This window comes from Pogona vitticeps, chromosome 11 (assembly GCF_051106095.1).
Source record: "Pogona vitticeps strain Pit_001003342236 chromosome 11, PviZW2.1, whole genome shotgun sequence".
NCBI lineage: Eukaryota > Metazoa > Chordata > Lepidosauria > Squamata > Agamidae > Pogona > Pogona vitticeps.
Genome location: NC_135793.1, coordinates 18,764,634 through 18,788,184, shown reverse-complemented (window position 1 = coordinate 18,788,184; position 23,551 = coordinate 18,764,634). Strand labels below are relative to the sequence as shown.

Genomic DNA, 23,551 nt, shown 5'->3' with positions numbered 1-23,551 from the left:
TTATTCATAATAAAAACTGACTGCCTTCAAGTCAATTCTGACTTACACCGACTCTCTTCCAGATTTCCCAGGCAGAGAGGACTCCGAAGTGGTTGATACCATTGGCTTCTTCTGGGACTGCGCAGCCTGTCCAAGATCACACAGGCTGGCTCTTCTCCTGTGGTGCAGATTGTGGGATCAAATGACTAACGTCTGGCTCCACAGCCAGATCCCTAAACCACTGAGCTATCCAGCCAGCTACCCTATTAACAGAGGGGCAGCCATTTCTTTTAGGTCATCAATAGGATTCTGGGCACTGGCTGATTGCTTTCCAATACACCTTGAGGGTCGGTACCCATTGAGGAAGGCCTTGGGCAGTCCAAGCGCAGCTGAAAACCACATTTTCCTGTTCCTTTGGCTTAGCCGCACACCTTGCCCCATCAAAAGGACAGAAGCCTAAAGGCCACAATGACACTGCCCTGCATTGCTAAAGCCTGCTTGGCTTTCCCTCAGCAAGGTGGGATCCTTGAGTCCTGTTTACAGGAAAGATGGGCGTGCCTGCCGGTCCATCGATGATGGGAAGATGTCCAGGGCAAAATCGAGGAAATCGTCAATCCAACAGTATCAATGCATCCTAGTCTAGATCAGTTAAATGTGTCTACTTGTGCATTGCATTTTTAGTTGGTGCAATGCCCTGCACGAGTACCTTTCACTGCCTGAAACCAGACAAGAGACTGCCGGAAAATGGAAGGGCAGGTTTGAACGTCGTCTAGCAAGTTGGCAGAGGAGACGACAGGAGGTGGCACTGTCAGAAAAATTGAGCCAACAAATTAGACAGGCAAGGGAACAAACGGCCAATTAGTTTAATGTGACTTGAGTTCCACTTATTTGTTTCGCAAATCAAGACAGCATAATGTGGGGTGGAAAGACAGCCTGTGCGCCCTGCTTTGAACTCTGTGGGATAGAAACGCAACCATAATCAGTGTTTGACCACTCACCAGTTGTTCCAAAGAATTCTGGGCAATGTCGCTTGCTGAGAGTTCTACAGAATAAATTCTTAACTTCTCCCTCAGAACTATGACCTGGAGTAACAGTTAGAAGCAACAGTTAGAATTTGATAAGGAAACACTGATTGGTTCAAAATTGGGAAAGGAGTATGGCAAGGCTGTATATTGTCTCCCTGCTTATTTAACTTATATGCAGAATACATCATGCAAAAGGCCGGACTAGAGGAATCCCAAACCAGAATTAAGATTGCCGGAAGAAATATCAACAACCTCAGATATGCAGATAATACCACTCTGATGGCAGAAAGTGAGGAGGAGGAATTAAGGAACCTTGTAAAGAGGGTGAAAGATGAGAGTGCAAAAAACGGTCTGAAGCTCAACATCAAAAAAACTAAGATCATGGCCACTGGTCCCATCACCTCCTGGGAAATAGAAGGGGAAGATATGGAGGCAGTGACAGATTTCACCTTCTTAGGCTCCTTGATCACTGCAGATGGTGACAGCAGTCCCAAAATTAAAAGACGCCTGCTTCTTGGGAGGAAAGCAGTGACAGACCTCAATAGCATCTTAAAAAGCAGAGACATCACCTTGCCAACAAAAGTCCGAATAGTCAAAGCTATGGTTTTCCCTGTAGTGATGTACGAAAGTGAGAGCTGGACCATAAAGAAAGCTGACCGCCAAAGAATTGATGCTTTTGAATTGTGGTGCTGGAGGAGGCTCTTGAGAGTCCCCATTCTAAATGAAATCAACCCTGAGTGCTCACTGGAAGGACAGATCCTGAAGCTGAGGCTCCAATACTTTGGCCATCTCATGAGAAGCTGGACCATAAAGAGGGCTGACCGCCAAAGAATTGATGCTTTTGAATTGTGTCGCTGGAGGAGACTCTTGAGAGTCCCCTGGACTGCAAGGAGATCAAACTTATGCATTCTGAAGGAAATCAACCCTGTGTGCTCACTGGAAGGACAGATCCTGAAGCTGAGGCTCCAATATTTTGGCCATCTCATGAGAAGAGAAGACTCCCTGGAAAAGACACTGATGTTGGGAAAGTGTGAAGGCAAGAGGAGAAGGGGACGACAGAGGATGAGATGGATGGACAGTGTGATTGAAGCGACCAACATGAATTTAACCCAACTCCGGAAAGCAGTGGAAGACAGGAGGGCCTGGCATGCTCTGGTCCATGGGGTCACGAAGAGTCGGACACGACTAAACGACTAAACAACAACTATGTGCATGAAAGCTCACTGGGTCCCTTCATCATCTCCAGGCACTTGTAAAGCAAAGCTGTGCAGCAATATCAAGCAAAAAAAATATTCCAACACATTTTGAATGTTTAGTAAGACATGTGAACTGGCTGGATAGCTCAGTGAGTTGTGCACCTGGCTAAGGGGAGTCAGAGGTCGGGCTGTGGATTTGAGCCTCCTGGGAGAACAGCCGGCCTCCATAGCTGGCAAATCTACACACCCAGGAGCGCCGCCAGAAGGGAATCATAAACCACTGCTGAATATTCTATACCATGAAGAAAATTGCAGACAAGGTCAGCACATGTCAGAATCAACTTGACAGCACATGTTATTATAAATAATGAGAACCAGCGTAGTATAATAGATAGAGTTTTAGACTAAGCCTCAGGAGATCTGGGCTGGAATTCTTGCTCAAACACGGGAATTCACAGGCAGAAGGAAGCAATTGTAAACTACTCTTTGAATAGCGTAGTACAATAATAATGGTGTGCCATCCAGTCAATTCTGACTGACGGCAACCCTTTTCAGGGTTTCTTAGGCATGGAGTACTCAGAAGCCGTTGGCCATTCACTTCTTCAGTGGCCACTTTGGGAACCCCTGCAACTTGACCAAGATCACACAGGCTGGATCTTCCGGGACGCACCGGGTGAAATCAAACTCCCAACTTCACCAGGACCCACCTACTTTAAAAACTCTATTATGGTAGCCGTTAAGTCAGAAGGAAACTGACCGCACGCAGGGCCAAGGACGCCCTCCCTCCACGTTTTCTTTGCTCCAGTATCTCAAGTTGTCTGACATCTTTTTTTAAAAGTCCAACCCAACTGCCAGTTCTCTGTGCAAAGAAGACACATCCAAGGTCTTACAGAACTTTCTGTTAAAAACAAAAGATACAGAAAGCAACACACTATCCTTCCCACCTAATTCTCTCACCCCACACCCACCTACTATCATCCCCCTACATGCATTTCTGGTGCTGGAGAGAAGTGGAATGGAGGCTTCTAAATGGTCAGCAAAATCCCTGGGGTTCCCTGTGAAAGAAGGCTATTTCAAGGGGTGGTTTAACACACACACACACACAAGAGAGAGAGAGAGAGAGAGAGAGAAAGAGAGAGAGAGAGATTCTAACTGGATTCGTTGCAGATGTTCTGTGGTCATGGATTTCAAGGCACTCTTGGTGTGGCTCCCTGGAACCATAAACGCTCACTCCCAACTCCAAACAAAACAATCAACCCCACCACCTTTCTCTCCTCCCCCCCCCCCCCCGCAAAACCAACCCTTCTAGTGATCCCAGTCCCAATCCAAGAAAGGCACTGCGGTTTCAGACGCTGCATTGTAAACAAAACCATCTTCTGACAATTTACGGAATGGGATGGGACTGGGAGAGGGAGACCCCGTGGGTGGCGAGATGAGCTGCATGCATATACATATACATATACATACACACACACACACACATATGCATGCAGCTCATCTCACCATATATATATACTGTATACACACACACACACACACACACACACACACACACACACACACACACACACACACACACACACACACACACACACACACACACACACACACACAGAGGAAGGGTTTTATATATATTTGATAGTGAGCATTTCCCTTATTCATAGTATATAGAAGATGGGCGGATCCACATCTGAAAATCCCATTTTAAAGGAGCCTGGGAGGGGAACTGTACATCTAGCCATGGCAGGCAATTCCGTACAAAGGGTGCCACCACAGAAAAGGCCCTGTGTCCTGTGCCCACCAGACTCATAAATCTTACCACTGGGCACAGGAGCCAAGCCTCTATGGTGCATCTCTGGGCACAGGCATTCAGACCTAAAGGCTTTAAATATCCGGATGTAAATTCATTGTACTGACTGCTCTTATTCTCTATATGCAGGGAAGATGTCTTATACCAGATCAAACCACTAGCTCATCCACTGACCCAACCCTTCCCCAAAATGTTGTCCCTCCAGATGTTTCAGACTCACATCTGTCCATGTGAGAAGGGGACTGTAGCCCAAAACATCTGGTGAGAGTCAGCCTGGAGAAGGCAATGGATCTGACTGGCAGCGTCTTTTCTGGGTTTCACAGGCAGAGCCCCTCACCCACCTTTTCAAGCAGAGACATAATCTGAGACCTACTGCCTGCATAGCATGTACTCCACCCCTTATGCTAGGTGGACAAGAAGCACTATGGATCTATGAAAATACTATCAATCTTAGCCCATGAAGTAAATTTGGAGAGGGAGGAATCACTTTTTGGATTCCAGATTTCATAGCATATTCAGCAACCTTTGAAAAGTTAATATTAAGACTGACTACATCTCCCAGAATTCCTTAACATGCACGGCAATGGGGAACTACATTGTTATTGTTTGGACCTATATGCTCCCTATATCGCTACAGCGCTCCCTGGGCAGCTCACACCATAATTATGCTGCAACAACATTGCCCCCGGCAAGCTGGATACTCGTTTCACTGACCTCGGAAGGCAGGAAGGCTGAGTGAACCTTAAATTGACTACCGGAATCCGCTGGGTCATAAGCAGAAGCCTGACTGCAGGACTGCAGTTTAGCCACTGTGCAACAGGAATGTAACACACTTGGTTCTTCAGTACAATGAATTTACATCCGGATATTTAAAGCCTTTAGGTCTTCTGAGGAAGCCACAGCAGTTCAGCAGGTACAAAACTAAAGCCTATTCGTCATGATACAGTATTAGATCTCCCCCATTGGATCCACCCATATTAACTTCAGTGAACTGGAGGGTTGGGAAGTCAGAACCTAATTCTGTCCTTTTGAGCTACATATAAGGAAGGTTCTGCTGCAAATCTGTTAAAACAGCATGGCTTCACAGAGCTTGGACCCCTCTAGGAGGCAACCAGGGGCATTTTCAACCAAGACACAACCCAATTCTCTTGTATCTTTACAACATGAGCCCGGAGAGTAATTTTGAGTTCAGAACATGGCAAAGACCAACCACACAGACCTCATCCCAGCCTGCTGACCTCACTTCTCCTGCCTCCCTTTCAACCAGAAGATGCAGTCATCGTTTGCCTTTGTATGCCTGTGCCTTTGTCATTCATCAAGACAATGTCGTGAGGAACAGAGCCGATGAACACTGGTTCTGTCATCTCGTCTCACAGAGCTTTGGGAACGGTAATTCAGCAAGGAGGGTGAGTAACAGAAGGCGGTTCTCTGGCCCTGCGTTGTCTTCTCCACGGGCGGGACCCCGTTGATCCTCAAGATATTTTGACCTCCCTTGCACAGGGTAGGGGAATTGCACTGTGAGGAGGACAGGGATGCAGGCTCCCCCGCGGGCACGCTGTCCGGCTCCAGCTCAGACCCCAACGTACCTATCCAGCTAAGAGCTGCAAGACTGCTCAGTGGCTTAGGCCACTTGTGGGGGTTCAATTCCCCACTGTGCCTTCTTGAGAGGGTCTGGACTTGATGAGCCATATAGGGTCCTTTTCAGCTCTGCAATCCCCAAACTGTTATTATTATTATTATTATTATCAGAAACAACTGCAGAGTCAGGAAGCCCAGAGGGTAGGAGACCTGGAAAGAGAGGGGAAGCCCCAACTCCCCAGACAATGAGTCTCAAAACGAAGCCCTGCACATGGAGGTCGTAGTGGAGGCCCCAAGGGGAGAAGAAAGAAATGGTCTGCCCTGGTGCCTGAAGGATCTAAGAGCCGCCTTGCCAGGGGTAGAGACAAAAAGACCCTCAGAGAAACGGCCTGGCAAGAGGTGGGCTGTCAGAAAGAGGGGTGGTGGAGGAAAGAGTAATCCTGGATCTCCAGCCAGGGAGAAGGACCTTGAGGAAGGGGCCTCGGGAGATGCTAAGGAGGAATGATCAGAGACCTATAGTATTGGGCGCCAGAGGAAGAGCCAAAATGGGATGGCCTCTTTAAGGAAGATCCCTGAACAGGGAGGGGGCTTGGTTCAACTAAGGGTCCCTAAAGGGGAAAAAAACCCAAAAAAAAACCCAGGCTCACACTCCGACCTTCCTATTGCAAGGAGAGCATCTAGCATCCAGAGAGGTGGAGGAGGACGGAGATCCAACCCTAGGGAGAAAACATCACTATGAATGGCAGCGTCGGAATGAGATGGAGATGACTGGCTTGTTAGGGCAGGGGGAAACTGAGGCCCTCCAGGGAGAGAACTTACACACCTGCCCCAATCGCAGACATCCTGGCTCTTGCTCTTAAGCATCTCGTGGTAGCGACAGAGTTCCAGGGCTGGACTAAAGAGCGATAGGCAATTGGCCTCGAGAACCAGGGAGAACACAGACATCCTGGCGAAGGGAACCAGGAGGCAAGAGGCTCTTCTGTTGCAGGTCAGAGGAGTGACCCCAACTAGGTCAGGAGGACCCAACAGTTGCTGCAGCTCGGCTGAATGTTACCTCCTTCCCAGTTCCAATAAACCCTTTTGTGTTTCCTGTCTTGAGTTTATGGACCAAAGAACGGAGGAAGGATGCCCCACTGAACAAGCCAGAGCTGGCAGGGCTCACATGCATACAAATATTTGCACAAAAATTAGCAGAAAAGTTCACAACACGGTTATGAAAAGTGGGGCGAGGGCATCCTTCCTTCCTTCCTTGTAGTCACATGGCCAAAATTCTGGGAAGTGTAAGCTTAAAGAAAAGGAACTTTCTTAAGCTCTGGCATATATATGTATTTTTCCCCTAACTTTGGATGTGCTGTATTTATCTCTGAAAATTGGCAGTTTGTGTGGGGAGAATCATCAAAGTTTGAGTAAGTAAATTATGCCACATTCATAATGATATGCTATATATTTAGTTTGTGTTGACAGAGAGAGAGAGTTAAGACAGGCAAAAGATATGGAAAGAGGAGGGCAAAAATCACTACAAATTCCCATCGACTTTTGCAAAAGAGAGAAACTGATAACATTGATATGCAACATTGAAAACAAAAACCAGACCCCATTTTGGATGGCAAAGGAATTTGCAGAAGCCCTTAACAGGTAGAATGAAGATTTGTTAAACTGGAGTAAATCTGCAACCTCTAAAATGGGAGGCATCCACTCACCCAAAAGAAACGACACTGATAGAATTTAGGGTTTGGGAAAATGTAGCCTTCTGAAGTTGATAGATCACAACACCCATCATCCTGCACCAATATGGCTATACTGACTAGGCCTGCATTGGTCTTTGCAGTGAAGACCTATACCTACTCCTGGCATAATTAAAGTCTCGCCTTACCTATTCTAGAGTCATCTTGACAGGTCACAAATCAGAAATTGCAATGGGGTTGTAAAGTTCTCTTGAAACCACAATATCTCCCACCCATTTGACTTCCGGGTCTGTCCGGATCCATCTACAAGAGCAGAAATTACAGAAAACTGGGTCTGCTTCAGCAGGACAAGAACACAATGATGCACTTTAGAGGCTTCTCAGAAACACGGCAATTGTTAAAATCCAAAACCATGACTCCCCCTTACTCAAAATTTGACCTTTCCTTTCACCAGTCCTGTGGTTCCATGCTGTCGTTCTGTTGCATTGTAAGGATCACCACCTTTTTGCAATCTGAAAGTTATATGACGACTGGAAACGATTTCATACCAAGCCTGATTTCTGGTCCATTTGGTTTACAATTGTCCACTCTGGCCAGCAGTAACACTCAAGAAAAAAAAAGGTGAATAACTTCCTAGGTGTCTCGTTGAATGACGGACACTAGGAAAGTTTATTCCTAAACATTCTGCATCCAAAGCAGCCATGCCAGCCAGAGGATTATGAGACTTATGATCAAATATAGGCTGGACCTACTACTGTACAGCCATTCCTTAAAGATTATGATTTATAATTCAATTGCCAAAAGTCCAGGTGCTTTAATCAATTGCATGTGAGGGACAGACAGCAGAACCCTGTGATATCTTAAAGACTAACCCATTCATTATAGCATCAGGTTCTAGGGCGTATAAATGTTCTGGCATATATACAAAGTACTCATGGCTAGGGGTTAGGATGGAAAGCAACCAAGTCAAAGAGGTATTAAAGCAGAAGGAAAAGGTAGTGAGAGTTACACTATTAACACTGGTCTTTCAAAAGAGGGTGAAACTTTAAAGAAAACCGCTAAATAAATCCCTTTCAATGATGGCTTGGAAAAATAGGAAACTCTCTACAGATAGAGGGCAGATAGACTGATGGAAAGTAAAGTGGAGGTATTGTGAAGATAGTAATGCACACATATGGCCATTTTATATGCTTATCTTATTGATAGATCTGTACTAGAATTAACTGCATGTTAAATCTGAAAACACAACAGATTTTAAAATCCTGACATTAACCTTATTGTTCTTCCCTGAAGCCAAAGCTTACTCCATGGATTCCCATAATGGAGATCCACCAAAATGAATGTTAGAAACCTAAACTTAAAATCAACACCTCTTCCAAAAGATTATGTTTTACAACCTCTCCCAAAGTATTTAAAACTATTTAACTCCTTGCCTTCTTTCTGCAAGCGCATTCAATACTTGGAATTCATTTGGTTTAAAAGAACTGGAACCATTTTTCTTCCTGCATTCCAGTGGTGGGATTCAGCAGGTTCGCACCAGTTCTACAGAACCGGTAGCTAATGTATTATTGGTTCTGCAGAACCGTTTGTTGGCCTGTTGAATTCCACCACTGATCCTGGCCAGTGGTGGGATTCAGCAGGTTCGCACCAGTTCTACAGAACCGGTAGCTAATGTATTATTGGTTCTGCAGAACCGTTTGTTGGCCTGTTGAATCCCACCACTGCTGCATTCCATGGAAGAATCTGAAAATCAGTTCATTCATCCAAAGGCATCTTTTCTCTCCCAAACTCATCTCACCAAGTAAAAAAAAAACTACGAAAATACAATAGTACAAACTCCGTCCTGACAGTCCACTGCAGTCCCACTGTATAATTCTAGGTAGGGTCCCTAATTCCAAGTAACTAGAATTCCACAGGCCTTCAAGCCAAATAACTTTTAATAGGATTGCAGCCAGGAAGTGCGATCCTACACATCTTTACTTAGAAGTAAGTCTGGTTGACTCCAATAGGTTTTCTCTTCCCCCCTGTTTATAGGTATGTGCAGCCTTAGGAATCCTGAACATTTTTTAAAAAATTCTAGCTGAACAGAAGAAATGTTTCTAGAGGTTCATTATCCTTTGTATAATATATAGGTTAGATACAGACAGACACATTATTTCTCACATACCCAATAGCTCAGCATTTTGTACGAAGCAAAGTCACCAACCGGCAGACTTGTAACCTAAAACCTTTTGCAAAACACAAAGGTTTCTGTTCTGGCATGCAAGAAATCCTAGAATGTTTAAAGTGTGTGTGCATGAGAGAGACAGAGAGAGAAAGACTTTGATTCTAGATTCCCATATTCGCTGAAGTCTGCTCCCTTTGCAAGTAAGTGGGAGAAGGAGAAAGGAAGCTGACGATAAAGAAAGTGACTTACGTTTTTGTCTTCAGACAATTGTAGAACCCTGCCATGGTCTCTCGTTTGCAGGGAGCAGGCAGTCAATGGCTCCTCATATCTCCAAAAGGAACGGCTCTTTCCATAGAGTGAGCGCACGCACACACCAAAGCGTGGACGAAAAGCCAGCCAGCCGATGCGATTACTAGCCAGATAAAGTTCCTGATCTCAGGCCCGCAAGCCCGGCTGTTGAACGCAATCCAAAAGAGGCTGTGCTTGCGCCATACATGGCCATGGGCTGCCCCCTCCCCCTTTTCCTGCCTCTGTCCGTGGGGCTTGGAAACCACACAGCATCTCAAGCCTAAATTACTCTCCCTTTATCTCTCTTTTGCAGGGCTAGCCAGAGACGCCACTGGTTTGGGGATAGATAAAGGCCAAGTCACCTTGTGGTTCTCTCCATTGGGGGGGGGGACCATTTGTTAGTTACTGTGGTGGCTAAATGCGGCGACACAGAAAGAAAACAGTGAAAGAGTCAATAGTTTATCAGCTGCAATGAAAACATCAAAACAGCAGAAAGCCCTGCGGTATCTGAAAATGATAACAAATGTATTTATGTCACAGCCTTTATGGACTCTGGCCCATTTCATGCATCTGATGAATGCATGAATTTCTTGCATTCCAGAATTTCACGCATTACTTAGGATGGGGCTGGAGTAAGGGAGGTAAGAGGCCATTTAAATGGATAAAGTACAAATGGCCACTATCACCCTACTGATGTTGGCCCGTCACCAAACTCTTCCTCATTACAAGGGCGTATATTTCTGCTTATTTGATTCTCACAAGGGCACATGAACATTTCTTAAAAGTTTTCTTCTCATTAGATGGAAACTATGGAAGAGTTTTTGTGCATTTTGGGAGCAATTCTGAAAAAAAATTGCAGGAGGGGTTTTGAATGAAAAAACTTTGTATTTTGCATAAAAGCTCGTAATTTACACACAATCCAGGGAATGTGACCTTCTTTTTGGCGAATGCTGCAGAGGATAAAATTTTCACCCCCACCCTCATAAACCCAGGTCTTTTCCTCTTGTAAAGAAGCAAAATGCTGTCAGGAGCTGACCATTTTTGATGGGTGTCTCAGGATAACCCTTTCCATCAAGAACAAGCAAATGTGAGACTATCCACTAGCTGATATCAGAAACATCCTCACACTAGTTTTAGAAGAGTTGTTAGTCTGTGCAACTATGTCAAGAAAAACCCAAAGGAAAAAAGTAAACAATAAATAAATAAGACAATCACTAATTAAGGTGATCCGCATGTGAAATGTAATAAGAAACCGAAAACACAGAAGTTACTTCCTTTGCTATTTATAGCCAAATATATACATATTATAAGAGTGTAACAAAATGTTGCACCATAAAATGTGTTGTTCCTCATTCCTGATGCCCCATTATTCCTCATTTTATGCCCTCCAACTCTGCCAAAATTTACTCCATGTTCACCCAGCGCATTCCATCATCAATGGGATTAATTTTAGTGGTTCTTAGACTTCAGATTTCCACCGAACTCAAATCAATGGGGGATGGGTCTACTCTAACTACAACTTACTATGCTAAACTAATTCACAGAGTAGGCCCATTTGAATCAATGGAACTTACAGAGGAGTTGACTCACCAAATCCTGACTGGTTCAATAAGCCTTACACTAGTGTGGTTTAGTACACTAAGCAACAGGATTTTGGCCTCTGCGTAACCGATTCAAGGCCACCCAGTGGATTTCATGGTTGTGTAAGGATGAAAATCTAAGATCTCCCAAACCATTACTTGAGTCTCAGATACCACCGTCACATCTACCCAGTGTCCTTTGTTTATTTTCCTTAAACCCAAGTCCACCCTCTGGATGCGTTTCCTCACTTCACGCTGCCACCAGGTATTATTCACTCAATACCAAATAGATACGTAGATCTTAGTCACGTGCTGCCAATACAACAGATTTATTGATATTATAGGTGTTATGCAAATCACAGGAGAAAATTACAGATGTTTAGGATTATTCATTAAATATCATTTGCTTTTTACGTTGGCTGGTATGTGTATTTATTCACTGTTACAATATTCTCTGACTATCTAATTATTCTATATGCATTTGAACTCTTTCCTATTATTTCTAGCATTCTAGCTTTCCAATCTCTGTCATAACTTTCTCAATTCAATCTCCTAACTCTCTCCCTTCAATTCCCTATCTCAAAACCTCTTTTCTCTTACTCTCCTCTTTAACTAACTGTTCTTTTGCTTCCGCCCCTCCTGTCCTCTCATAGGCTCCTCCCCATGATGGACAGGTGTGACATGGGGGTTCCGCCACAACCACCAAGCTGTATCTCATTTTTTGCTGAGCACATCTGTACAGAAGCCCCTGACTCTTTGCCCCTAGGGACCCTCTGCTCTGGGTTTAAAAACCTCACTACTGCCCACTAACCGTACAGACATGCCTCCTTGATGTGTGTGTATGGAGGGAAGCTCCGGGAAAGCAGTTGTGCGTTCCTTTTCATGTGTGACATGATAACATCCCAAACAGCACGGTGGTCTTACAAGGTCTGGTGTGTATCAAGCAAAGGTTCCTGTCATGCTATCGCCCTCCCTTATGTTCTTAAGAGATAACTTTATTATCAATAATTGAATTTCATTTAGCATTAACGAATAATCAAAAGGAACGATATAGATGTCCATGGAGCTATAAAAGAGGTAAATAATTAAGTATATTGGTCTAATTTCTATTGAAATGTTCCCTTGGGAGACTGGACTCATATTACAGGTAAGATGATGAAACGGTTCCACAATACACATCTCTCCAGAGTAATAGACACAGCCATCTTCAATGGAAGAAGTGGATTTTGGTCCATATGAAATCACACTGAAACAAATCTGTAAGACTCCCACATGCCACAGCACTGTGTATTTTCTTTCTCCCCCCCTCTCCCCCCCCCCGTTAATTTGGTCTTCCAAATTTAACTTTCCTGTGTTTTCCTGCTCCTTACATCAGTACACATACATCAGAATCCCTACATGGGTCAAACATGGACCCATGCAATGTGTGATTTACACACAAATTAAGTAATTTACAATGTAGGACCTCAGACTATGAAAGGGCTCTAAATACAAGGAAAGAAAGTGTAAGTTTAAACTTTTACACTACTGTGATAATAGCATACTTTTTTTCGGCAACACCATGTGGCCTCTTAAACTTGCTACAAGGGCCTCAGCAGGTCTTAATCCAGTCACACAATCTGAGTTTTCTCCTCAACCTGTAAGAATTTCATCTGAACACCTTTATAGGAAGCAATGTAGACATTTCTCCATGAAGTAAGTCAAGCCCAAAACACTGAACAGTGGAATCAAGATTCAAACTATAATATGAGAAATGTATTCCCAAGGATTACTATAATTTATTAGTTTACTGTATGAAAATTTTTGGATTGCAGTTCCAGGCCACAATCCGTGTAGTGTTTCACTGGGGAAAGCTGCCAACTGCCAAATGCAGAACAGAGTTAACCAAAGTCATCTAAAAGAGACATTGAAAATTCAGGGGGGGGGGGAGAAGAAATGCACAAATGAAGAATGAACCATACATTCTCTCGGGTGAGCCGATGACAAAACAAAATTACTGATTGCACAGGCTGGTGTAGCGAAAATTAAAACCAGAGCAAGATATTTTTCGTCCCTGGGGGGGGTTTGGTTGGCTTTGCATTTTAGCCTTCGGGGTGATGAAAGATCTGCCTAATGAGATCCATATTGCTCTCTTTCAAAGGTATCAGTGGGCCTCCAAGGATATATTTCCCTCAATTTTTCATACAGTATTCTGATTTTACAAGGACTTCTGGAATGGTTCCTATCCCACAGTTACAGCGGCTGCTTTCTAGACTGAAGGGCTGATTCTGCACAACATTTAAAGGCTGCTGGCAAATGCTGGATTTGTGTTTAGTTCTTGAGCTGACCAACGGTCAGGTCTGGCAGAGACCCAAATGCTGTTGATGCTTGTCCTTCTTTCAACAGTAAGTTCAAAGCTGGCTGTTCACCTGAATATTTATTTATTTATTAAATTTATACCCCGCCCAATTAGATAACGTCTACTCTGGGCGGCTTACAATAGAAACAGCATAAAACAATTAAAAGCCACAATTTAAAACATCTGAGCTTTACAGAAATCATGGTGTGGATTCCAGTTTGCCAGTTCTGATTTTCTGTTATTTGTTCACACCATGTAACCATTCAGTAGTACTTGAACGGGTTCAAGATTATTCATTGACTTTTCTCCCCTCCCTCCCACCCCCATGAGATTCACAGACTACAGAGTGGCAGTCAGTTATTGATCAGAGACATGAAAAAAATCTTCCTTTTTAGGATCACAGAAACATCCCAAACAGCAAAGGTACTTCAAAGATTGTCATGTTTCAAGAAGTGAACACCTATGTTCCACTAATTGAGCAAGCAGGAAAACAAACAACAAGAACCTGTAACTTGTAAGAGTTTCTCCCAAAGATAAGAGCATCCATCTGGTGTCCTCCCCACCTCTATCAAGAATCTCCTCCAAGCCACCAGCGAAACTTAAAGCATTGCCTCCTTTGCTAATAAGAACAACAACAACAATGTGCTGTCAATTCAATTCTAACTTACAGCAACTCTTTCCAGGGTTTTTGGAGTAGTGATTACTCATAAGTAGTTTACCATTTCCTTCTTCTTGGGGCGCTCTGAGACTGTACAGCTTGCCCATGGCTACACAGGCTGGCTCTTTTCCTAGCAGCAAGAGTAGAAAATTAAATTTCCAACCTCTGGGTCCACAGCCAGATGCTTAAACAACTGTGTTATCTATCCAGCTTAGCTAAGTTATACTGAGGCTGAAATCTTGTTGTATAGCTGTGTTGTTTTAAGATTGTTTATTCCAAGACTGGCAGCTAGAGACTGAATTAGAAATCCCTAAATAAGCATTTAAGTAAATATTTGGTTGGCACAATGCTGATTCATCTCTAAGTATGGTGTGTCTTTCTTCTACAAGCAAGAAAATGGAATTAAAGCGGTTGTGAACAACAAAGGAACCACACAACCAACTGCGCAGATGGAACTGTGCAATCTGTGTTGTTTGGGCATAGTGTCCGGCAAGGTTATACCTGAAGAACTCAGTGAAGAAGCATCTGGCACAGCCGTCAAAAGCTGCAAAGCTAGTTGGAGAAAACATCCACCGATCTTCCCTTTTTTCCCTGGCAAGCATGCAAGCAGGTTAAGCAAACCAAATATTATAATCTCTTGACTGGAGGCATTTTCTTGATAATGCTCTTTGGGGAGGGAAAGGTGTTTAAGGTGGCAGAAGGGAAGACGGCAGTTAAAAGATGGCCTTCTAGGTAAACTTTTATCAGAGGGAAAAGAGGAAGAAGAAACGGAAAGAAGAAGAAAGGAGGAAAATGGGACCCAGAACAAGCCCCGCACATTATAGGTTCCATATTATGCCAATCAACAGGGGAGAAAAGAGGCAAGACCAGACAAAGCCCAAATTTATCAACTCAGATTAAGGAAGAACACCAGGAAGAAGAACATCTGGTCTGCAAGCTGAACTCAGATCTGCGCATGAACCCAGCTGGTGGCATTTGCTGGGTTGTGAGATGACAGAAAGGGCTCTCCTTCTTGCTTTCCCTTTTAAAGTTCTGTGTGTTCGGTCGGGGTTGGTGGCTCTGAGGGCCTAAACACTTCCTTAATAGCCCTGCAGAGCTTTATGGACCTCCCGTGAAAAATCAGAAGCCTGGCATTTATGCCAATTAAGGGTTAATTCGAGAATGAAATCAGACAATCATTTCCAATCATAACAAAATAAGTCTTTTAATTGGTGGAATAATGTGTGCAACATCAGCTTGTCTAACCCCTCAAGCCTTATTTCTATATTGCTTCTATGTTCCATAAAACAAACAACAAAAAATGCTTTGGTTGGAAAGCGAGACCGCGTACAGTATTTGGCTTCAAGAGGGCTGTTTATTTTAAATCGTTTGTGAAATCTATTGATTTTCAATCCTTCGTGTCATATGGGAGCACCTCTTTTGATATAAATTGTGTCTGTGGGGTTTGCCACCCACTGGGGTGCCTTCCATACTCCCTCGCTCTCCTTGTGCTCCCTCTCCTTTTTCACCCCCTCTCCATATCTCCCTCCTCCTTGAGCCACGTCAATGTCTCTAGTCAGTGGGCATTTGTCAGGCTGCAGGGAAACCTCTTTTAATTTTACTTTGTGTCATTCAGTGCTAGAGCTATGCCAGATTGTAAGACATTAAAAAAAATTAAAATAAACATTAATTTAAAATAACACCACAGCGACAACAGCTAGTAGCAGTGAGAGCTGGCTGGCGCAGGACAAAATCTCAAATGCAATGGTTGTTGTGGGTTTTCCGGGCTCTTTGACCGTGTTCTGAAGGTTGTTCTTCTTAACGTTTCACCAGTCTCTGTGGCTGGCATCTTCAGAGGACAGGAGACAGACTTCAGAACATGGCCAAAGAGGCCAAAACACCCACAACAACCATCAGATCCCGGCCATGAATGTCTTTGAGAATACATTGCAAATGCAATGATTCTAAAAGCCCATGTAGCCCCTTTAACAGATAAAGAACACAGTTCTAAAACAGATTCCGAGTTTTCCCAAAAAGACATGCACACTGACCCAAAAGCCACATGACTACCATGCGATTTTAAACTGAATGTTAAGAAACCCAGTCCATGACTTGATTGATTTAAATAGTGTAAAGATAAAGGTAAAGGTTCCCCTTGACATTTAGTCCAGTTGTGTCCAACTCTAGGGGGCAGTGCTCATCCCCATCCCCTAGCTGTAGAGCCAGCGTTTGTCCAAAGACAGTTTCCGTGGTCACGTGGCCAGCGCGATTAGACACAGGACGCCGTTACCTTCCCACCGAGGTGGTACCTATTTATCTACTTGTATTTTTACACGGTTTAGAACTGGTAGGTTGGCAGGAGGTGGGACAAGCGACGGGAGCTCATTCCGTCGCGTGGATTCAATCTTACAACGGCTGGTCTTCTGACCTTGCACCACATCCTGCTCTTAAATAGTGTAACCGCGCCCTAAGAAATATGCGGGATAAGGTCTTCTCTTATATGGCTCTTAGGATATGGAACTCACTCCCTTCTGAGTTGTGATCTGTTTCCTTTCTTGACTGCTTTTAAGAAGGGACTGCAACCACATCTTTTTAGGTAGGCATTTGCTGCTTAATCTGTCTTGAAGTGCTGTTTTTAATCTGTATTCATTGTAATCTTAATGTTCTAAATGTTTTTTAAAGTGTTTTGCTTATTTTTCTGGTTTTATGTTGGAGATGGTTTTAATATTCGTTTATTAAGGTTTTTGCTAAATGCTGGCTTTATCTGTTTTTATTTCTTTTAATAACTTGCTAAATCACCTTGAGCACTATCTTTTTTAGTGGAAGGTGGGGGAATAAACAAACAAACAAACAAACAAACAAACAAACAAATAAATAAATAGAGTGGTCCGGTGGGCCAGATAGGCGGGGTATAAATTTAATTAATTAATTAATTATTTAATTAAATAAATAAATAAATAAATAAATAAATAAATAAATAAATAAATAAATAAATAAATAAATAAATAAATAAATAAATAAATAAATAGCTAACAAGAGACACAAAACTTGTGTCACCTCAAAGAATAACAGCTATATTTTAATGGGACCAAGGACACTTCCCCAGACATCAGAGTGAATAAGAATCAATGCAGGATTTAACAATTGGCAATGAGTTAAGAATCTCTGATTGACATTTAATCCTTTTGAGCGGGTCTCCAGCATCTGTTCATATCTTATCTCAGTTCTTTCTCTTTCAAGTGTAGTTCTGTAATGATTAGGGTTTTTTTCTAAAACAGCTACTTTCTGGTCACTCCAAGACTGTCCAGGTAGATTGAAATGTTATGAAACAGATTTTAGTGTGTTGCCATTTCTGAAGTGAGATTTATGTCAATTCATTCTTTATGTGTGTGTGTCTCTCTCTCTGTAACACATGTAAGGTATAGAGCTATCACTAAAAAATTGCACCCTGTATCTAAGTTCCCACCCCCAGACTTACGGCAGTCCACAAAGATGTACCAGAAGCCTTTATTGGCTATAGTAACTCACACAGATGTGTTTTCTGGTTTGCATAAGCAACGTGGTTCGGTGTAAAGTGGGTGTACAGTGGAGTGCAGTGGGTAATCTGCCTCAGGAGCTGTCCTTTTCTTCCTAAACTCTACCCACTGCCGGCCAATGCAGTCTATCTAGCTTAAATTGGGTGCAAAAGAAAAGGGGGGGAAGTATTTAGTTATTCCAATTGTTAAACGACTGTGAAATGGAAAACTGTACCTATCCTATACCTCCCGTCCACAATTATTTAGCAACCTACTTCCGTCAGCCTTTGCACCTTTCCCGAAGAACTTCAACACACGCCACTTGATCTCCCTGAGCCGTGTTCCTCAACCAGGCCTGCCTCTCCAAGGGAGGCCAGGAAGTCATCAGCTAGAATCTGGGCCTTCCCAGCTACACGTTCTATTATGCCAGTTTCACTTGGGATGCAGACTGCCAGAACCAGCGTTTGCCACGACTTGGTGTGGTAGGAAAATGAGAGAACCCTCAAATACAGTGTTGAAGGCAGCAGTCCATAAGAGCTTTTAAAAAAAGCACAGAAACATTTGTAATTTATTACAGACGTTGGCTGTGATGTGGGGGGGAGCAGCAGCAGCCGCCCCCCTTGGAAAGCACACCTTTTAATGTTTGCAGGTGAACATTTTGCCACAGGCCTAAGAGAAATCCAGTGAGATAATAATAATAATAACAATAATAATCTCTGAGCTGCACAGCTGGAAGGGACCCTACGGATCACTCAGTCCATGTCAAGCAGGCCCAGTGGGGGAATCAAACTCCCAACCTCTAGCTCCACAGCCAGAGACCTAACCCACTGAGCTATCCAGAGGTTCTGAGCACTGCGAGGGATGCACGTGTGAGAAAGAAGAGACTCTCGCTTGCATCCTGCGCCAGCTTTGTCTTTAGGTCCCTTGACTTGGCATCGTTATGTAACTAGCGATCTCGAGGCTAACCACATGGGCGAACACAGCAGCTGGACTAGAAAGACAAAGATTAACAGCAATCCCTGGGCAAGGGGTGGGCAGGGGGGTGAAGGAAGTAGAGATCTAACCATTAGACCTCCTGAACTCACACCACATTTTCTTCTGTTATGAGCATCTACGTTTCAGCAGAAATGTTTTCGTCTCATCTCGTCTCGTTTCTTTGTATTTTGCCTGATACGTTTCACGCTGACACTCTGAAAGTTTAAGAGTGGGATTAAAGATTAGGAAATTGTTAACTGGGGACACAAAAAATGTTCCTTCATTAGGACTGCAGGAAATATGCAGATCCTGTTCAGGTCCTTTTTTATTATCTAGGCAATAAAGAGACCTTAACCGATTGTCCATTTCTTGGATTTTATTTCCACTTTTCAAAGAAGGTCTTTGGGGCTATAAAGTCAATAAAATGCCAAGAAGATGAACAATAGGGTTCCTTCCGGCTCTGCAATTCTGAGATTATTATTATGGTATTATAAAGAGACATCACTAAACAAAAGAAGAGAACTGCGAGGAAGCAGAGAAAGACAAGCGATTAAAAGTTTTGCAACCTCGGAGAGAGAGCACAAAAAAGCAGGAAAGTTCCTAAATGTACTGCTCCAGCTGCAGTGGATGAAACGGGAGTGAGAAATAGAACACGTAACTTACTGGGATATGTGCGCCGGGATGCGGATGAGGTCCCCACCCGAAGACATCACTCAACCCTAGAAGATTCCAAATGAGTTTACGGCAGTTCAGCCGAACCTACCCCCTCCAGACAATTCAGAGAGGAGACAGAGCAGAATAGGCAATTACTGATTTAGAGACATTAATATCTTTCTTTCTTCAAACCACAAAAAATACTTCAGAGACTGTCATGTTTCAAGAAGCATACTTGACAGTGTGTGGGGGGAAATGAAGCACTTATAGAACAGGACTATAGTACATATGGCATGGGGTGGCATTTCTGGATTAAATATAAGGAAATTAAGTGAATGGACGGTCATGGGAACAGAGCCACCCAATAATTTTTGCTGCCTGAGGTGAAGAGTAAATGGCACTCCTCAGTCACCCAGTTAAGGCCCATAATACCCCAAAGTGGATCTGGCATCAGAAACAGAAAACCCCCACAAGTGTCTCTTTCCAGTCTTGAGAATAAAAAATATAACAGTCATGACTTAAAACAATCAGCCACAGATTCCTCGCCGCATGACAACAAAAATCTGCTACCCAACGCATCCGCCTTATTCTGTCGCATGGTAGAGCCAGCAGAGACAAATCACACTCTACAATTATTGTGTTTAGTTAATCTGGTGTGTTTCCAACATGGGGTAAAATATAAATAAATAAAGGTATGTTTGTATGATGTTTATTATAAACATGTTGTATATGTTGCTTTTATAACGTCACATGGTCCTTCCAGGTGGTTTACAAATATTCTGAAATAGTTACATGAACAACATTCATGTGAAAATACGTTAGAGACAGAAGCCCTGTTCAGTCATTCCTGAACTCTTTGTTATCAAAATACACAGAGAGGAATTGGAATACCATTTTTTTTCTCCGTCATCATTTTCTCCAAGTGGAGTGTCATGTCTGAAAAGGAGAAATTCCTGCCCACGTGCACCCAGCAAACAAACCCTAAGCACCAGACAAGGGCTAAGAAATATCCTCTTGGAAACGCTGTTCAGAAGCTGCCAGTCAGAACTGGCAATATTGGGCCTAATGGGCCAACGGCCTAGTCAACTATAAGCCTACTTGCTATGTTAGAATAAATTGAGTTCACACGCTCATACAGCCGTGCAACTGGGTTACCTTTGGCCGATCGTAGCCTCCCAGCTTAACCCACCTCACAGGGTCATTGTGAGTTTTAGAAAGGGAAGAATATCACAACCTGTGTGTTGAGAGGGTGTTGTTATCATAAATGCCAAGAAAGCAGCCCTTCCTGCTTGAATATACACACACCAACGGATACAGAAGCCATAATGTGCTTTAAGCAGCATAAAGAAGGTTTAGGTGCTGGGGGGGGAGGAGGGGGGACAGGACAACAGCTCTGCATTTATTCCAACTAGAATAGGAAGGATTTGCAGGAAGAAATCCGTGCATTGGCTGAAATTGCGCTTATAAATTAAGCGCAACTGGCCCTTAAGGCAATCAAATCTATGCACATGAGAGCGAAAGGAAAGGAGCAGGCTGTGTGTTGGGGGGGGGGGAAGAACAGAGGGGAGAAAATTAGAAAGCATATGGTGGCACGCTTGGGTGTATAACTGGCTGGCCTTGCTAATCCATCCGCCTCCCGGTAATCTTAAAATAGACGGATGGAGCCTTTTGACATCTTGAGCACTGACATTCCCCAAGCAGCATTAGCACCGCCTGCTTCAAAGATTAAATCCAAAAGGGGGGGGATTGGTGCGTCTGCCCCCCTCCCACTCCTCCAGGCAAGAGATTTCAGGCTCTTAAGAGAAGCACGTTGTGTCCCCTGTTTCTGCTGCTTTGTCTTGTTGCCATCGGCTAAGCTGGGGGCAGAAGCCTTGGGAGAAAGAATTATTTCATTCTAAAGCCCGGGTGGGTGGGCAACCCACCTTTGGGTCACCTGTGGCACCCAAGCTGCCCCCTGTCTTTTTCCCCCCCTCTCCCTTTTTGGCCAGCCAAATGAATAAAAATAAATAAAAGAGCCGGGTTAGCAGCTAGATTTCGAGAAGGGCCATTCTGTAAATAAAAGCAACCCCCTCCCCGATTCATTCCTAAACCCCAGGGTCTCAACCTGTGGAAAATGAGCCCTCGGTCCTCTTGCTGTACCCTTCTTCTGCCCAGGAACTGCCAATACCTGACGAGAGGCGTGGGTGTTCTCTTAGTGTAAGGTTTAGCCCAGGCTCCTCCAGAAGCCAATCTCTGTCTTAAAGGGATCATATCTCCCTTGATTCTGACCACAGAATATCACAAAGGTGTGCACACTCACCTCTGTGTGCGCGAGCTCACACACACACACAACAGGTCAGGACAAATTCTGGATTATTTGAAAACACCAACCCTTCAAGGCTGTCAAGAACATTCTCGGTCTCCTCCTTCTGGTATACCCAGTTTCTTATTCTGTCCAGAATTCATCTGATGTCGTTTATCTTCATTAGATTTTAAATCCCCCCTTTCCACTCCAAAAGAAACAACAAAGCCCTCGCGGTGGATCACAGACCCCACTACATATCAAATGAGGAAATCCTTAAAGCAACCCCGTGCAGGGACAATTCAGGGGCATTTTTCTGAGCGAAGGCTTCCCAAGCTACACAGGTTATCCACCCCTCACGACCACCAGGCGGGAGAGGGCTTGCAAAACTCCGAAAGCGCCACCCAGATGCCAGGGCGCCTTCGCCACTCCTCCACCGCTGCGCCCCAGGGTTTTCCCACCCTGGACAGCGCGAAGCAGAGCAAGGGCTTCGAGAGCATGTACAGAGGGCGGCTTCCCCTCTCCCCGCCCCCCCCAGGCAAGCCCACGAGATCCTCGACTATTCCCGGGGTGGATTTGAGACGGGAGAGGGTTTCTCTAGCTGAGAGGCGAGCACTTCCGAGCAGGATCGGGACCCTCCGAATGAGGTCTCGGTTTAGGAAAACCTTAGCGGGTGTTTCCCCCCCCTCCCCGCGCGCCCGGCCGCGCCCCTCCCGCATCAGCATCCTTTCCTGAGCCCTGAGTCCCCTTTCGGGGACCGAGGCACCAGTGCTTTGGGGGGGGCTCTACTCCCTCCCCCCCCAATTTTCCCCTGCAGCCAAACCTCCACCCCATCCCTGCCCTCCAAGACCAGGGGAGAAGCAGCGCGCCCCCCCCGCCGCTGGTTTGCGCCCCCTCCGTGCCCCCTTTTTTTTGGGGGGGCGCCCCGACCAGGCGACTTACCGGCCCCGGCGCGGCTCCCTCCCGGTGCCTCCTGCCCTCCTCCCGGGGCCGGAGCTCCTCCTGCCCAGGCGCCGCCCGGACGCCGCCCACGGGTCTTCCCCCCCCCCCCGCCGCCGCCGCCGCCGCCGCCTCTGCCTCTGCTGCCGCGGGCTGGCGGGCAGAGCTGCCGGGAGGCGCCGAAAGGCCGCCGAGAGCCCGTCTCGCCTCGCCTCGCCCGCCCTACCTCCAGGCGTGAGACGACGGGCACCTTCTCGCTCGGCCCCCGCCCGGGGCGGGATGGGCGGCTGGGAAACAAGCTGCCCCCAGAGCATGTGCAAAGTGCCGCTCCTCTTTCGCCTCCCGCGGCTCAAAAAGGCTCACCTTTAATGAAGAAAATCGGTTCATAATCGGAAGACCGGAATATACCGTTTTATCCAAGGGCTCGGAATTGCTCCGTTTCCCTTTTTTTTTCTAGAGTGGGGGGAGGGATGCAGACCCTGAGCCTCGCCCTGCCCACCTTTGATCTGCCTCATGGGCCATGTAGATACTGTCTTTGAACAGACAGAGTGATGGGCTAAGAAGGCTCAGGAGAAGTGGGTTCGAATCCCAGATCAGCCGTGGAAACTCCCTTCGTGGGGGTGGCGCTGCAGCACCCACTCCTTAAACACAAATGCAGAAATAGGTGATACCTTTATAGACCACTAAGAATCATCCTACAATTCGCCAGCTTTTGTGGATTAAAACTCCTTCAATATCTCACATATTTTGGACCCCTTATTAACACAGAGGCCACCGGACCACACATGACATAACCCAGAATACTGTGTGTTTTCATGATGTCAGGCAGCGCTCTGGCATCATTTGATCTCGGCAGTTTAGAAATGCTTGTAAATAAATATTGTAGACTGAGAGCTACAGACTA

The 23,551-nt window shown here is 44.8% G+C and overlaps 1 protein-coding gene across 7 annotated transcripts in view; it reads right to left on the bottom strand.

Annotated features, from left to right (window-relative positions):
* Window positions 1-23,059, bottom strand: part of KIAA1210 (KIAA1210 ortholog) — a 53,105-nt gene extending 30,046 nt beyond the window's left edge. The window contains exon 1 of one of the 7 annotated variants that reach the window (XM_072981424.2): window positions 23,011-23,059. Coding sequence is in view for 5 of the 7 variants with exons in the window: in XM_078380585.1 (XP_078236711.1) it covers window positions 21,532-21,677 (146 nt within the window). In the remaining 2 variants the exon portion in view is untranslated. Of the gene's footprint in view, window positions 1-9,689; window positions 17,158-18,883; window positions 18,981-21,531; window positions 22,241-22,650; window positions 22,786-23,010 lie in introns of those variants that run through there. The other 6 variants (XM_072981422.2, XM_078380585.1, XM_078380586.1 and 3 more) reach the window with 6 other exon arrangements.
* Between the last annotated feature and the right edge of the window lie 492 nt (window positions 23,060-23,551).